The 16,942-nt window shown below is 38.9% G+C and overlaps 1 protein-coding gene across 4 annotated transcripts in view; it reads left to right on the top strand.

Moving 5' to 3' along the window:
- The window catches only part of HPS5 (HPS5 biogenesis of lysosomal organelles complex 2 subunit 2), a 39,515-nt gene that overhangs the window by 9,609 nt on the left and 12,964 nt on the right, over positions 1-16,942 (top strand). For all 4 annotated transcript variants that reach the window (XM_061610216.1, XM_061610219.1, XM_061610217.1 and 1 more), the window contains exons 9-19: positions 447-535; positions 1,706-1,884; positions 3,014-3,172; positions 5,129-5,288; positions 7,915-8,038; positions 9,075-9,221; positions 9,772-9,843; positions 10,976-11,622; positions 12,763-12,883; positions 13,549-13,704; positions 14,320-14,439. In XM_061610216.1, coding sequence (XP_061466200.1) covers positions 447-535; positions 1,706-1,884; positions 3,014-3,172; positions 5,129-5,288; positions 7,915-8,038; positions 9,075-9,221; positions 9,772-9,843; positions 10,976-11,622; positions 12,763-12,883; positions 13,549-13,704; positions 14,320-14,439 — 1,974 coding nt within the window. The remainder of the gene's footprint in view (positions 1-446; positions 536-1,705; positions 1,885-3,013; positions 3,173-5,128; positions 5,289-7,914; positions 8,039-9,074; positions 9,222-9,771; positions 9,844-10,975; positions 11,623-12,762; positions 12,884-13,548; positions 13,705-14,319; positions 14,440-16,942) is intronic.

The raw sequence follows: 16,942 nt of genomic DNA on the forward strand, positions 1-16,942 counted from the left end.
TATGTTCAAGCAAGCCCCGTTCTGTTTGTGTGGAATTCTGTACGAGGGAGGGAGTCTCCTCCCCATAGCTATTCCTAAAATAAGCCAAGGCCGAGCTCATCCATTGTGGTACTAGCAGCTGGTGGAGCCAGATGAGGTGGCATTGCTTACCTGACATCCCAGTGTGGAGGCTGATGCAGTTGCAGCGGTGGAGCCAATTCGATTCTCGTGCTGCTGTGCCCATACCATGCTGACCTCCCTGCGCCCTTGCCCCTCTCCCTCTTGGTTACCAGCAGTGACTTCCGCATTGGGAATCCAGGTAAGCAATGTTGCCCCCCCCCACTTTGCCCCACAGACTGCTGCTGCATTGTTGAGAGTGTCCCTGTGTTGTCATTCAAGCATTCACAATTTTTGGAGTGATGACAAAGGCAGAACCATTGTGCATACTCACATTTTTTTCTTTACAGTGAGCACTCTATAATGACATGGACAGAAAGAGGCATTTATATTTTCATTCCCCAAAATGTTCAAGTTTTGCTCTGGAGTGAAGTGAAAGGTAAATTGTACGTTGAGCTTGGATCTCAAAAATTGACTTTCACGTTCTCTTGAAATAGTGCAAATGAATTTTATTTTTTGTGTTTAAAAAATGCCTATCATCAGCTATGTGACAGATTAAAATTTGGAATAAATTTTAATTGAAAATATTTATTATACCCTGTATGCGCACAGCCCAACAAAACAGGAAAACCCAATGCTGTGTGGGTGAAATTCCTCTTCCTCCCCTCCTGCAGATTTTGAGGGCGTGGGGGGGGGGAGCAACAGGATAGTGGGGATCCATACTACCAATGGTGTACGTTCCTCTGGCAGGCAGACATTATTGGATTTCACCCAGTGTGTGGATAAATTTTGCACTAAGCTTAATGATTTATTTTTGCTTTGTGGGGACATAGCGGTAGTGAATGACCTAACTGTTATTCCCTTGGCAATCTTCCATCTGCCTCCTACTCCCTTTTATCCACCCTGCTTGTGATTCTGAAGGTGATTTGTATGCCTAGATGAAAGTTGATGACTGGTGCAGTTGCACTACAACTGTGATAGGTTTTTGAAGTTCTCCTAGGTGGATGGCACAGAAATCAGCCCCTCTTCTCATACATAGGAGTGTATTCCAATAACTGCATAATCAGACACAAAAAATAAAAGTTGCTTCACATACTATATTTTTCTTAGACAGATGTCAGGATAAAGTTTCACTGCCTTGTGGGAAAATTGAGATTGGTATCAGTTTTGCCACCTGTGCCCATGTTGGAAGCAGGTGTGTGCAGTGTGCATCAGTCAAACATGTTTATGTTGGACAAAACAGATTATGTCTATAAGACTTTCCCACACAAGTGTGTGTTTTGTTAATAGCCATGTAGGGTAAACATGTGAAGCAGTGCTTGGTCTGTTTTAGATATGTGATGGCATAAAGTCTGAAGTGGAAATAAACCTTGCGTTTGTTACAAGCCCAAACTGAACACCACATAACTGGGATAGCCTATGGTGCACTCCCTTGTGGTAATAATGATCAACTATCGCTGGAGAAGGAAGCTTTCTCTTGTCTTGTTCGTCATACATTCATAATCGGAAAATCTTGATTGGTAGAATATGTTTGTTAAATACGAAATATAACGTGCAACATTGAGGAGATGTGTATTCAGACTGACTTCCAATTATCTCCTTTGCCTAGGTATCCATGATATTGCAATACATAAAAATGAGCTCTTCTGTTTGCACACCAATGGAAAAGTCTGTCATCTCTCCCTTCTGCCGGTGGAAAGATGTATAGACCGTTTGCTTAGAAGAAGCTTCTGGAATCTTGCATCTAGAGTGTGCTGCCTCTTCCAGAATTGTGTTGTCTCATGTCGAGTAATCAAAGCTTATGTGTCTTATATGATATTTTTTATATTTAATAATTGTCTTTTAAAAGCATTTCTGAGAACAAATAAATATTGCAGTGTAAATAAAAGGTCATCTGTTGCCATATTGGCCTGGATCTTAAGGTACATTATCGTAAGGAAGTTCAGGAAAGAAAACTTTCCTGCTCCCTCCTTGCAGTCATTTGCACCCCCCAACAAGCTTTTCTGGAGAATTGAGGAGCCATGTGAGATAGAACACAGGGGGCACCTGGGCGAAGAAAGAATTGGTCAACATTTGTACTGAATTCTGGGTGATTCTCCCTCTCCCTCAGTAGCTCCTTATATTGTATCCTAAACTGTTGTGGTCCCCTCAATCCTCTGAAGCAGTGGTGGGGAATCTTTGGCCTGTGGCCCAAACATGATGCTCCAGGCCTCCCCTTTTGGCCTGTGAGACCATTTGATGGGGGAAGCCACACTTGCCACTTCACAGCTGATGTCATTTGACTTCCGGTTTTGGGTGGGTACGTTTGGGGCTTCAAAGGACAATTGGGAGCTTAAATTGGATTTATGTTTGTTCCTTTGCTGGAGCAAGGTGCACCCCCATCCATCCATCAGCTGATGGATGGTAGGAGCACATCTTACTGAAGGAGGGTGCACTGTTTTCTCTCCCAGTGCTGTTTTTAGAAGCCACTCTGTGGCTTCTTTCAAGCTCTGAAACCTGATATGCAAAGGAGGAGAGCAGGGAGACTGGCAGCACCCCTTGTGCTGTGGTTCTCAAGTTTGGGAACCCCACACAAGAAGTTTTGACAGGTGAGTAGGACAACCTGCTTGTCAATCGTGTGACATAATGATGTTGTGATAGGTGGGTTGCCCCGCCCACCTGTTAAAGTTGGCCATTCCTGCTCTGGATACCCTTGTGGGGGGAGTGATTGTATGGGGGAGCAGAGGACATAAAGCTTTCCTGAACTTCCTTAAGCTAATTAACCTTATGATCCAAGCAATTGTGACACATTACAGAATAATCACTGCCAACTTTTGTCATGTAAACTTAATTTCCCTTTAATGCTTTTAACACAGTGGCAGCTTATCACAGTACCTAGTTATCTGTTTAATAAAATACTCATTTTGTGCATTGTTAGGCAAGAAAAGCTCTTCCCGTAGATAAGCTAGAGCACTTGAAATCACAGTTGGATCTTTCAACACAAAGTGATATCATTACTCAACTTGAAGAACTGATTTCAAAGCTTGAGCCTTTAGATTCTGCATGCAGCAGCAGGAGGAGCAGTATTTCTTCACATGTAAGCATATTCCTATAAAGGTGATACACTTTTAAATTGACTGGATTTTCATTTATTTATAAATATATTTGTATACTGCTATTTCATTTTAAAACATCAAAGCTGTTTACAACAAGTTAAAAAATATATACAGTAAAAACAGTGATAAACTATTCATTGTCCATAAGTACCTGAAAATTATTATCTGTGTTTCATTATTTTAATTTTTAAGAGGATAAATTATGTGCATTAGACTTCCTTATAATGGAAGGTATGGCCTGGATTTTCTCTTCCAAGATGCTTCTGGTGTGACAGCGGTTTTGAAGCTATAATGCTGTGATTTGGAGAGAGTTATAATACAGTACATATTCTGCCTATAATAAAAATAGCCTAAGAATAAATGTAATCTTGCCTAGAGGTTTCTTCTTTCTGCAAAACTGATTTTGCCTTCCTTAAAAAAATACAGCTAAAAACCAAATGAATGCTACACTTATTTGCATGTAAATGGCCACTGCTTTCACATCAAACATGTATTATATTTTACAAGTCACACATGTATTTTAGTAATGTTGGGTGGGCTGCCTTTTTGTTTTGTTACTTGCTAGTTCCCCAGAATTTTATTTGTATTACATCTTTCCATTTTTTGGGTGGGGGAGTTATACTTGTGGTGTCACTCAGCTCATCGTAAGGCTTTTGTCAAGGGAGAGAAGCAATGTTTGGCTATTCTTCTCCTCCCTACAGTCCCCTCTCCCAAAATCTGCTCCAGGGGGTTGATGGACCCTGTAGAGCAGATTTCAGGGGGAAGGGGAAAGCACTGCAAACTACTTCCCTTCGTGTTATGCTGCTAGAAGCCTTACCATGAGCTGAACAACACCATTTGTGTTTGCCTCATTTTATTTTTAGTCTGTATTTTATTTATGTTGCCTTGAAAGCATTTACTCTCAAAGAAGGCATGCAAGTATTTTAAATTGGAGTATTACAGTATTTTTGAACTCTAGAAATAACAAGGGCACATTCCAACTCTGACTCCATTGGTAATTCCCATTTATTTCAGTGAGAGAGTTAAATATGTTCTCCACAACACTTAAAAACTTGTCTTTTTGGTGTGCACTGAACCCCAGAAGTTGGTTTATTAAGGCAATTTTTTGCCTTACCGAAGATGGCAGTAGAGACAACACCGATGGGCGATGGAGCCCCACCGCCGATGGCTTTTATAGGGTAATCTTCCCTTGGTTGATGGTTACAAAGCATGGGAATGCACTTGGATGCTAGCTATCGATAAGACCCAGGGACCTACGTACATCAGGTGCCGCTGCCTCTTGTGGTGGAAAGCGCCGGGCTGGTTGGAGCCGGAGCTGGGGAGGAACTGTGGCCTCTCGGCGGGCCCGTTATTGTGGCCTGTTGGTTCCTGTGATGATCTTTTGGCATTTTCGGCGGTGGATTGGAGGCCCGGGAAGCGCTCCTGCAGCAGCGGCCGCCCTTCCATGCAACCTTCATCCACTTGCCTGATATCGGAGACATTTACACTCTGGCCCCTTCGCCGAGGCTTCTGTAAGAAGAACTGCTCTGTTAGTTTCGTTTTTGAGAGGCTGGTTGTTCTGCCCCTCTCCTTGTTGGAGCTGCTGGATGTTAGGATCTGGAGGAGATGCCGGTTTTGATCCTGTAAATGGACTATCTCCTACACTGGTTTTATGCCAAGGTGGGAAGACTTACATCAGGAACTCCTATCTCTAGTTACACCTCGGACCATACAGGCGAGAAGCCTATTATTGAAACTGAGTTGCCTCTACCTTGTTTATTTATCATTTATTGTTACAGTTTTTATTGTTTGCTTTCTGATATTCTGTTTTATATGTTTTGTTATGTACATTGCTCAGAGTGGCTGGTAAATCCAGCCAGATGGGCGATTAATAAATCAAATAAAATAATAAATAAAAGAAATAAAGAAATAAAGCTTACATTATGATTTCTCAATAGGAAAGTTTCAGCATATTAGATTCTGGAATTTATCGTGTTATTAGTCGAAGAGGCAGCCAGTCTGATGAGGATTCTTCTTCCTTGCATAGCCAAACCCTCTCAGAAGATGAAAGGATGAAAGAATTTCACACACACCAGGAAGAAGAGCATCAGGAACCTGGTAATGTAAATACTTGCTAATACATGTAGCCAGTAAATAGCTAAGGATTTGCTGTTGTCTCTGAAAGCAAAGTTGCTGCTAATGTCAGTCATTTGGCATGATTAGGGGTTTCTCTGAATTGTCATTTCCTTCGTTTGTTGGAACAGTTTTGAATGCTGGTTTCATGTTTTTTTCTTCCAAAATGGCATATTAAAATTAAAAGGTTATACCTCCTTGTCATTTAAGGAAAGGTTGGTGTAATTCTTAGGAGAAAGTCTGATAATTTGTATGTAGGACATCATTGCTTAATGCCACCTATTGTTGATACTGCTGCCTTGTTATGTGAATGAAGGCCGCTATCACGATCGAAATAGTCATACAAATCATCATCTCTGCTGCTCTCAGAGCTGCCCACTGGGTGTTACTTTCTTGTTCCAGAAACCTATTAGCTGATTCCCCTCAGCCTCCAGTCAGGCTATTATAAAACTCTATAAGCACCTGACTGCTGTATTTCAATGAGACATCAGGCTGACAATTGGCTGACAGGATAATTCAGTTTTTTATCAGAACGAAGGGATTGGGTGTGTGTGTTGTAAATCTTGCATGTTTGGAAACATGAAATACACTTCATTTGGTACTATTTCGTGATAACATTCATAGCGAATAGTACCTTCTATTCTTGTAATGAATAGTCCTGTTCTTTGAATAGATCCCTTTGTTCTCATTAATATACATAATGAAGATTTTTTAATAGTCATTTCCCCTTGAGTGAAATATAAAGAGTCTCTTTTAAAAATCTGATCTTTGTACTTCAATAAATTGCATACCTCAAGGTTTACTTGGAGGAGTGAGTTTAAGTCTATGCATTGAGTTCAAGAATGAAGTTAGACATTCAGGTTTGCATATTGCTCAAAATAAATAAATAATAAATTTATTTTTGTTATCCGCCTCTCACCTGGAATGCGGGTCCCAGGGCAGATTACATAGATTTAAAAATACAAAGCACACATAAAACCATGCAGAGATTTTAAAAATACGAAAGCACACAAAAATCCATAAACAAATCAATAAAATCCTTAAACATCAGTACAATGGCATAAAGGGTAGAAATTTAACCAAATGCTTGCATAAAAAGATGGATCTTCAGCAGCGTCTAAAAACAGCACTGTTCTTAGCGCATAGGGAGGGCATTCCATAATCTAGGAGCCACAACAGAGAAGGCTCAAAACAGGCAATAGCAGAAAATGCTTTCTGTGGGTATTTCCCATGTTCCTTATTTCTTATTATTGGAACTCTTACACGGTAATACCTCAGTTAACAAAGTAGATGTGTTCTTGGACATTACTTCTTTAACAGAAACTTTCCTACCAGAGGTAGGAATAACATGAAAAGAATAGGGATAGATTCCTACACCCACTCAGAGAAGGTGGAGGCTTCTTCAACAGGGGCTTTAAAGGGAGCCTACCTGGCACCCACCCACTCCCTCGCCTTCCCCTCCTCTGAATCATATTGGATCCTTCCCTCCCCAGCCCTGGGAGAAAGCAAGAGATCTCTTTGGTGCAAAGCAGACACATAGGCTTGTCAGTTTCACCCTAGCAAAGCAAAGACACAGGTTTGTCAGTTCATCCATAGCACAGCAAAAACAGAGGCTGGGCAGTTTCACCTTAAAGCAAAGGCATGTGCTTGAAAGTTTATCCATAGCAAAGCAAAGCTGATCAGTTTCATCTTTGAACAAGCCTTTGTTAAAACGTTTGTTTCTGGAGGATTTGTTAACTGAGGTACTATAAGAGCTCTGCGGATACCATGAACCGTGAAAAAGGCAAATGGATGTTAGAACAAATTAAACCAGAACTATCACTTGAAGCTAAAATGATGAGACTGAGGTTATCATACTTTGGACACTTAATGAAAAGACATGATTCACTAGAAAAGACAATAATGCTGGGAAAAACAGAAGGGAGTAGAAAAAGAGGAAGGCCAAACGAGATGGATAGATTCCATAAAGGAAGGCACAGACCTGAACTTACAAGATCTGAACAGGGCGGTTTACAATAGATGCTACTGGAGGTTACTAATTCATAGGGTCGCCATAAGTCGTAATCGACTTGAAGGCACATAACACATACACTCAAGCTTCATTTGCTTCTTGTCACTTAATGCACTGTTGAAATGGTCTGTTGCTCACTCTGAAATATCAGTGATATTGAGGACAGGTGAAAACTACATCTCTAAATGTACTGCTTTATAATTCTATGGATTCCAGGAGACTTTTTAAAAATATTTTAAAAGTTCTCAGGTCTTGCAGATTCTAACAGCTGCTATTACCTATGTTTTAGGACTGTTATTTCAAGTTGCATTTTCTTATAGTGGCTTTGAAGCTAAGCTAAAAGTAATGTAACAGATCAAATAGTTTTTGTAAAAACAAAAAGTAAAACTGCGAAATTAGCTAAACACTGGATGTTCAGAATGTGTTGCTACTTTCCCTGTGCCCTGGGAAAAAGTGGCAATTATGGCTGAATACTTTTGGGCATTGATCCAACTTGAAGGAGGTGAAAGAAATCTGGTGGGGAGCACAGCATCTGATAAGTCCTAAGCATGTCAAATCACTCCATTTTGTGACTTTTTAAATTTTAATTTTGTTTGTTAGACAGTGTATCTCATGCTTCTGTGGTGGTCGACACTGATCGGAATGAGGCTTTTCTTCCATTCAGTATTCCATTGTCATTCCGTTCCCCATCCCCCCTCGTGTCTCTTCAAGCTGTCAAGGACAGGTAAAATCATCTGTGAATTCCTCACCCATTACATATCTTTTTTGTTTTGTCAAATCATTAGACATTATTTCACCCATATATTTTCCATTCTAGCCTTTGACTCTTTGAAACTAGCTAGCAGGAGATTTTCTGGGGTTAAAAGACTTCTCTTAATCCTTACAAAGACATAGGAGATTGGTGGAGAAAAGAGATTCTCCAGGATGGACCATGAACCTTCAGCTGTCTACCACTAATTTTAAAGTGTGGCTTATTTTGCTTCTGCAACAGCACAGGTTTTTCATTAATCTTCTTAACCTAACTGTCTGTGTTACCAGCATAACACTATACAATCCCAAATTATAGGGTATAAAGGGTTATTTAGTAAGGATCTAATTCTTGAGCTATTTGGCTGAGAGTCATCTAAATTGTAAGTTTCAAAACCATTGAAAGCAAACAGTTTGCATAAAAGCCAAATAAATTGTCTTACGATTGGAACCAGATTCAGAACACAATCCTGAATGGCTGTGCAAGCTGCCTGATTCCATTTACTTTTGTTCATTCAAACACAGCCTAAAGCCACAAAGCATGAAAGAAATTCAATTGGAATGAATGGGATATACTTTCAAATATTGCATTTCAGGATTAGGGAGTTGTCGTATCAACTGTGGATAGTGGATAGAGCATCATAAAAACAATGACTTTTATTTGAATTTTCCACTTTATAGGTTAAATGTGTCCTTAGACATGTAGCTTAAACCTAGCAGTCAGCTAATCCTTTTAACTCTATTTTCCTCAACCTTTCTTGATTTAACAATCATAGATTGAGACTGTTTGTTGTTCTAAACCTCTGCTTATGCTGACCAAAATAATTCTTGTTCATACACAAAGAACACTGAAACACATCTACCATCTTCTCTGTCTGCTTTATGTATCTGAAGAAGACCTGTGAGAACTCGTGCTATAATAAACTCTGAAGTGCCACACAGCTCCTTTTGCTTGCCTTAATCTATTTTCTGCCCTTGTTGGTAATCATTCAGTGTTTACATTTAATTTCTAGTGTTTCTAGCTTTGTACGCAAGACCACAGAGAAGATTGGTACTCTTCATGCGAGTCCTGATAGAATCAGACAGGACATTAAAGATGAAGAACAACTGCCAGAAGTGACTATGGCAATAGTAGCACAACCTCGAGGAGGGGAAGAAGAGTGAGTACAAGCTCATTTGGCCTGTGCAAAATCCTTTTCTTTTCAGTAGGATGATGAGGTAGGAAGAACTACAGCTTTGAGAGTTGACTCTTGAGGACCTATACCTTTTGGGTTTTATGTTTGTGTTGTGCTCCTCATGAGAATGTGTGCCTGAATCACCCTGTTCCAGCAATGTGCTAAAATGCCATCAAAAAGCAGCCCTCAGCTATTGGCAATGGAATCCAGCCATGCATTTCACTGTGTCGTATGAAACACCAAGCTTACTAAGAGAGAGAGAGGGGCTTGGTAAGAGAAATATAGTTAAATCCCTGCCCAGAACTCTTCTGATAATGCATGGTCATCATTTTAAGATGAAGAGTACAAAATTCTGTATTTGTAGTTCTGAAAAATCTGTGAGCAAAGTGGAAAGAAAACTGAAAGGCTTTGCTGTTCTATATTGATGATTGATCTTCTAGATTCTGTAGAGTTCTACTGAAACACAACGGATGAGATAAGGAAGATTGTTTTTCATTCCTCCTATTGATAATTAAAATTAATTTTCTCTTTCAAGGGTTGAGCTACAGAGCCAGCCTCAAGAAGAGGACCACCTTAAAGACCTCAGGGCAGCAACTATAGAGACCCTGTAAGTAAATCGTCAGTAGCCTGAGGATACAATGTGCAGAGCAGGGAGAGGCCAACCATATATGCCAATCTGAGCTCCTTTTGAGCAGGGGCAGGATAAAAGTAATAAATTAATTTGTAGAATACCAGGTGGGTCAGATCCTGAACTTTCCCACCCCTGACATTTGCCCATCTGTCAGTCACTTGATGCCACCTTGCTGTCAGGTTACTTAACTTCAAAGGAAAGAATTGAGAGTGTGCTCCTGATTCTTTTCTTCCTTTGCAGGAGCAGTTTGGATTCATGCTGTGCCTGTAAGGGAAGATGGATCTGTTCCACTTGGGAGCTTTGACTGAGATCTCCTGGGTCAATCCCAGGTGGCTTGCATTTGGCACCAAATTTAAAAGGCCCCGAACGCACACCTCACTTGGAGAGGAACAATTAGGAGCATACTCTGATATTTCTGATTGTTCCTTTGAAGGCTGGGTGGGCATGGCTGGGGGAAAACATCCTGCCAGGCCTGAAATGGCCTGTGGGCTGGAGGTTCCCTCGGCATGGTCTGCACAGATAAAAGTTGACTATTATAAAACTGTGCACTAGGTGGCACTATGCTAATATTTCCACATATAGTGCAATACTAGTTCTCAAAAAAAAGTAGTTAGCTGTTACATTTAGGATTTATCTGGAAGCACAGGAGCCATAGTTATAAACTATGGGACATCATAGTTGGCTAGAAGGGGATATAAGGGCCCACGCAAGCCTTCCATTCTCCCAAATAATTCATTGTATTAATTGCATGTGTAGGGCTGGGGGTGAAACAAGTTTTTATATCTACAGAGTCTGGAAATCTTCCATGTATCTGTATTGTAGCAATGATAGATGGGATTGTGCCCAAAACATTAATGATAGCACTTGTGGGTTGCAGTCCTAAAAACATGTGCAAGATGTTCCATACGAACACAGATGTCAGATTCTTAAATTTCATGGAATCATTTAAATATCGGGATATATGTGCAAGAAATAAAATAGCACATCTGAAAGACAACTGTCTTGAGTTGGGATGAGCACTTGTATAGAGCTGCAAAGTTGGATCAGCAGTATATAGCTTGTTCCCAGTATTTATCAAAGTTTGAGTCTGAATATCTCCTTTTTACAGGACCAGACTCCAGGATCCACTAGTTTTGTTACAGCCACAGTGCTTAAGGGCAGTTCTGTTGGACTGGATTCCATTTCTAGAAGATGTATTTGGATTTAAGGCAGCTGCCAGTTTAGAAGACAACTCATCTAAGATAGGCAAAGAGATGCCTTTGCAATCTGAAGAACAGCAAGTGTTTGGAGAAAATGTGGAAATGGATCGACACAATGAACTTGTAGATAAGGAACAGTTACCTGTCTTGAGAACAAACTGTGAAAATAATGGTGTAAATAAAGGACAAAAAGACACCTGGAAAGAAAATACTAGGTCAAATACTAACAGTCAGGTTGATAAAATACTGAGCAAACAAACTAAATCAGAGGCCACCTCTAACCAGTCTCGTCAGATTTATTCCCCATGTTTCATACCACAAAACATTCAAAAGGATCTGGTAGAGCTGACAACTTTATGTTTTGAATTAAATGTGTATGAGTATTCACAAATAAATGGTGAACAGTGTATACAGCCAGAGGTTTCACATGCCTTGGCTTGTAGATTCATAAAAGACTACTTTTTTCTTCTGGATGTGGAAAGGCTGAAGAAGTGTATTATAACCTGTCACAGTAATCATCCCAAAGTTTGGGAAACCTATGTGGAAAGAATAAAAGGTAAGTAATTCACGGAGCAGTTCTATACACACTTATCTGGGATTAAGTCAGATTGAACTCATTGGGGCTTATTTCTAAATAGACACACATAGGATTGAACTGTCACTGGATCGTGTGTCTTTAAATGTGTTGAACCATTATAGAGTTTATTCAAGGAGAAATTTGTTGAAAACACTTCCAAGCTTCTCCTATGAATTATGTTGAAATGAGCATGTTTAATTTTAAAAAATAATATACAAAATGATTATTAAATAAGTCTGTGTTATCCTATAATATGTCTAAACTCATAGGGCATATCCATATGGAAACTAGTCATTCCCTTTTCCCAGGGAATCAAAGTTTGGGGAAGTGGCTAGCAATCTCTTACAGAGAATTCTTGGCCCCTAACTGAATTATAATGTTCAGGATTCTTTGGAGAAAGTAATTACTGTTCAAGTGGTGTAAAATAGATATCAGTGTTACAGGTAGATAACATCCAATTCAAGTTGGATTAAGTATGTAATGATTTGAAACATGACTTGAAATGCAACATGGCCATTTTAGAAATATAAAATTGTTACTATTTCAGCAGAATAAGTTAATAAGTACAAATGTAGGAATGCTGTCCACATTAAGCAAGAAACGGTGAGGATGCAGAGCATTTGATGCCCCTTTGCCCAGAATTCTAATGTAGTGGATCTTAATTGTTCATGAACAAACATCCAGAAATCATATCTCTATCTTCAGTCTTACACACTTTTCACAAAATAGTGCCAGAAAATTGTTTGCTCAACACCTATTTCCAAACGTGACAATAGCAGCTTACTGTGGCTTGCATCCAAAGATTGTGGGTTACAAAAACAAACATCTTAAGTGTAACAAAGAACATACAGCATTGAATAATGTGGCCCTGGTCATGCCAAAGTTTAGTGCAGTTGAAATGCTTTATCTAATTTCAGTTCATAAAAATAAAAGTTAAATCTATTTAAAATATTTACTGAATCACATTGACTGAATTTCACTTGTTTCACTCTATTTGGCTTTAAGTTAATTTCTCAGTTTAACTTTTGTTGCTATGTGAATATTAGACCAAGGGTTTTTTTGTGCTTAATGCTACTTTTCAGTACGGTGGTTTGTAACATGTAAAATTATTTGTTTCAGAACTGACTCAGACTAGTCCAGTCACTAAGGCATTGGAAAGTGGAAATATGTTTCAAACACTGAAATTGCTAGTTGATCTCGGTCCCTGGGATGCTCCTGTGTTGCTAGCACATACACTCAGGTATATACCATTTGACTTATTTGAATGCATCTTATTCAATTCTGTGCTTGCATATCTAGTCTCTTAACAAATCAGTCACCTTGCATATGCATTAAGAGGAGGAGATCCCATACTTTCATTTCCCAGGGCTGGCCCATGATACTTCGTTACCTGAGGTGAAGGACAAGACAGCACCCCTTCCCACATACAGAAGCTGACTAGACTGACAGTTGAATCATAATTCAAAGCTGCTGTTGTGATAGTGTCCTCCACAATACTTGAGATGGGATGGTGGCAAGGACATGGTGTATAGTTTATACAGCTCTGTTGTCTAACAGAAGGGCCTTAAGAGGAACAGCCGTGAGCTGCTGCTGGTGCCCTCAGCATGTGCTGCCTTAGGTGGTTGACTCTTTGCCTAATGGTAGAGCTGACCCTTCTTTCACTATCATATGCAAATGTGTGGTGTTGCATCCAGAGAATGGAATCTTCCCTTTATTTTTTAATTATTGTATCATAATCTAGATTCAGGGAAGCCTCACTACTATTGTGATAAACCTTATTATTATTTGCAGTATTAACTATGTTTAAATGTGTGAATTGATAGCATACTAGTGAATGAATTATAGTTCTGAGAAGAATTGTGTTTCTAAGTAATTGTGTCTTTGTTATTTTTTTGTTCTATATAGGCTTTATGAAAAATTTGGAGAGACTTCTCTAAGGCCCCTGATCAAGTTCTATCCCTCTATTTTGCCTTCAGATATCAAGCAAATTTGTAAAAGCAATCCTGAGCATTTTCTAGCATATTTAGACAGTCTAATCAAATCAAAGGCTGAAGATGAACGGTACATATTGTGCTCTCTTACTTTGGGGAAGGAAATATAAGTGATATAAATGTAAATTACTGCCTTCAAGTCAATTCTGACTTATGGCAACCTTGTGAATATGGTTGTCATGGTAAGCGGTATTCAGAGGTGGTTTACCATTGCCATCCTCTGAGGCTGAGAGGCAGTGACTGGTCCAAGGTCACCCAGTGAGCTTCCTGGCTGTGTAGGGATTCGAACCCTGGTCTCCCAGGTCCTAGTCCCTGCATGGAAATCGTTAAAATATTTTCCCCTTCTTAATGACATTTGGTCTTTTGAGGAGAAAAACAATATTTTGAGTTGGATAGTAACTTCGCAAAAAAGCTGTATACATCAAGCTTATGACATGGTTATTTGAGAAATTTTTAATATAGTATGTTCACATACAATAGAGCATTAAAGGTTTGCCTTGCCTCCTAATAATTGGATTATCATTTCTTTTAAAAGGCAACACAACTTGTGATATTTGAGTATGCTATATTGTGAAACTAGTCCTAGTCCTAGCATTTGGCTGAATGCTGATAATCTTTTTATTGCCAATACACATACGTCTCAAATACATAATAACTGGAATAATTAGTGATAATTACTTTCTAGGTTATCTTTTCTTGGATCTCTTCTTCATCCTGAATCATTGCAGTTAGAATGGTTATGTTTGGCAGTTTCTCAAGATGCCCCACATACATCAAGTACAATGGATGCCCAAGGAAATCCACGGTATGAATTCTAGTGACCCAAGCTTGCTGTTTGTCCACATTTTCTAATAGTATTCATATTTCTGGGGGATTGTATTTAGACAGGAACAAGGCAACTGTGAAGTGATACAGAACTGATATAGAAGGCATGATATGTAATTGATTTGTTTTTTTTTTTTTTTCCAATAATTTTTATTCAGATTTTCATAAAACATTCAAAGACAAAAAACAAAATCAAAAATAGTTAAACAAAAAGAAAAAAAGAAAAAAAAAACAAAAATAAAAAATAAAGAGTAAAATATTGACTTCCCATTTGTCAAAGATCAAATCAGTTATAAGTCTATAATATATAACAATCCTGTCTCTTAAGTCATATTATAAAATCACTTTCCTCCAGTAGTTATCTTACTTAATCATCAAATCTCATAAACATTACTTTATTCTTTCCACAAAAAGTCAAAGAGAGGTTTCAATTCTTTAAGAAATATATCTATCAATTTTTTTTTCCAGATAAGCATATCGATTAATCCATCTCATTACTAATTATGATAATCTTATTGTCATAACCATAGTCAAAATAAACATTTCAATTAATCCATCACATCAGAATCTGTTAGGTTCAGTAATTTCAGTAGCCATTGTTCTATTATCCCTGTTAGTTCCATTTTCCATCTTCCATCTTCAGTAGTCTTGTTAAGTCCAGTAATTTCAGTATCCAATCTTCCATTATCAGTATTCCATAATAATCTTGCTGTCAAAGCCATAGTCATATAATAAGAGTCTGATGGGAATTACCTCTATCCCAAATATTTTCTTGCCATCCATTCTGAATAGGTTGCTGAAATACTGCTGTAAAATCATATCTCTGTTCTTTTTTTCAAAATACACTGGGTCATCTCTTGAAAGTTTTTCCATTGTCACATGGCTGCAGTTAATTCCATAGATTTTCTCTATATTGGGCTCCATCACATCATTCCAGTCCAGAAGATTATCCATGCCATTGATAACTTTATCTCTAGAATCTTCATTAATTTCTTCAGAGATAACATTGAGTTCCAAACAATAGATTTTATTTCTAAAGTCCATAGACTCCAAATCTTGTTCCTGTTCCACGTTTGTTCCAATCTCCGGGATCTCCTCTCTCACAGGGACCCCTGTTCCAGTCTCCAGGGTCTCCTCTCTCACAGGGACCCCTGTTCCAGTCTCCAGGGTCTCCTCTCTCACAAGGACCCCTATGTCTTTAATCTCCTGTGTCTCCAAACAATAGATTTTGTTTCTAAAGTCCATAGACTCCAAATCTTTTTCCTGTTCCACGTTTGTTCCAATCTCCGGGGTCTCCTCTCTCACAGGGACCCCTTCCAGGGTCACCTCTCTCACAGGGACCCCTATATCTTTAATCTCCTGCTTCATTTTACTCAATTCAATTTTCAGCTCCTTACAACCCTGTCGCAGGTTTTGTTTCGTTATCTCAATCTCATCCATTATTTTCTGAAACATAGTTATTTCCAGATTCTCAGCCACTTTCTTAATTGCCATTTTAAAAGAAAAATATAGGAAAACCACTTCTTATTTCAGCAACAATTGGGTTAATACTCCAAACTTGGTGACATCACAGTATAAACAGAGCAGACAGCCTTATCTCTCCATGCTTAAGTAAACAAAATGCAGTTCCCAGGATCGAAACAATTAATGGCGGTCGTCAGGAAACAGATTCGTCAAAATAAAATAGACCAAAAAGAGAGTAGTCTCAGACAATATAATATTCTTCAAAATAAAAATCTGGAATAGAAATCCCTCTTCTGTGTATATCTTTAGAATGCAAATCCAGGACAGCTTTTTGCAACAAAAACAGAGATAAGCTATTAATTAGTGAGTAGCAGAGAGAAGTTATGGCTCCCCAGTGAGATGTCAAAAACCGATCAATCTGGCAAATCTCTTTTAAACAGCAACAATTTAAGTCAAATAAAAGAAAAATATAGAAAGAAGGGTGCTTGCCTGTTAGTGCGTTCTCTCTTAGAAGATAAGATGAACGTTCGCTTTATCAGATAGAGCTTGTTGTTGAAAATCCGTCCCACCTTCGTCGGCTGGACCTCGTCCCATAAATTAATGAGATCTGGTCGTCCCAACAAAAATAGGCTTTGAGGTTAATCTCTTCGTTTCTCCCTACCCGGGAGAAGTTTAATCAGTCAAAAAAAAAAAAAATCTGACTGATATATCTGAATAAGCTTCTTTTGAGGCAGGAGCCCGTCTCAAAAGCAGGCACAGGCTAAGTCACCCTTCCCGGAAGTCCCGATATGTAATTGATTTGGATGACTTTGCTCTGTGGGGACGGATAGTTCTTTACTTGTAAAAAAAGTAAGAATGATTTTATTTTGAAAACTTCCAAACAACTTCAAAACTGCTTTTGTACCTTGCCTGCCCCATCATATTTTTTCCTCTTTATTTAGGGCAGGGATGGGGATCGTTTGGCCCTCCAAATGTTTTTTGACTCTAATAACTCACATTAGTGCCGCCAGTATTACAAA

Source organism: Rhineura floridana, chromosome 2 (genome assembly GCF_030035675.1).
Source record: "Rhineura floridana isolate rRhiFlo1 chromosome 2, rRhiFlo1.hap2, whole genome shotgun sequence".
NCBI lineage: Eukaryota > Metazoa > Chordata > Lepidosauria > Squamata > Rhineuridae > Rhineura > Rhineura floridana.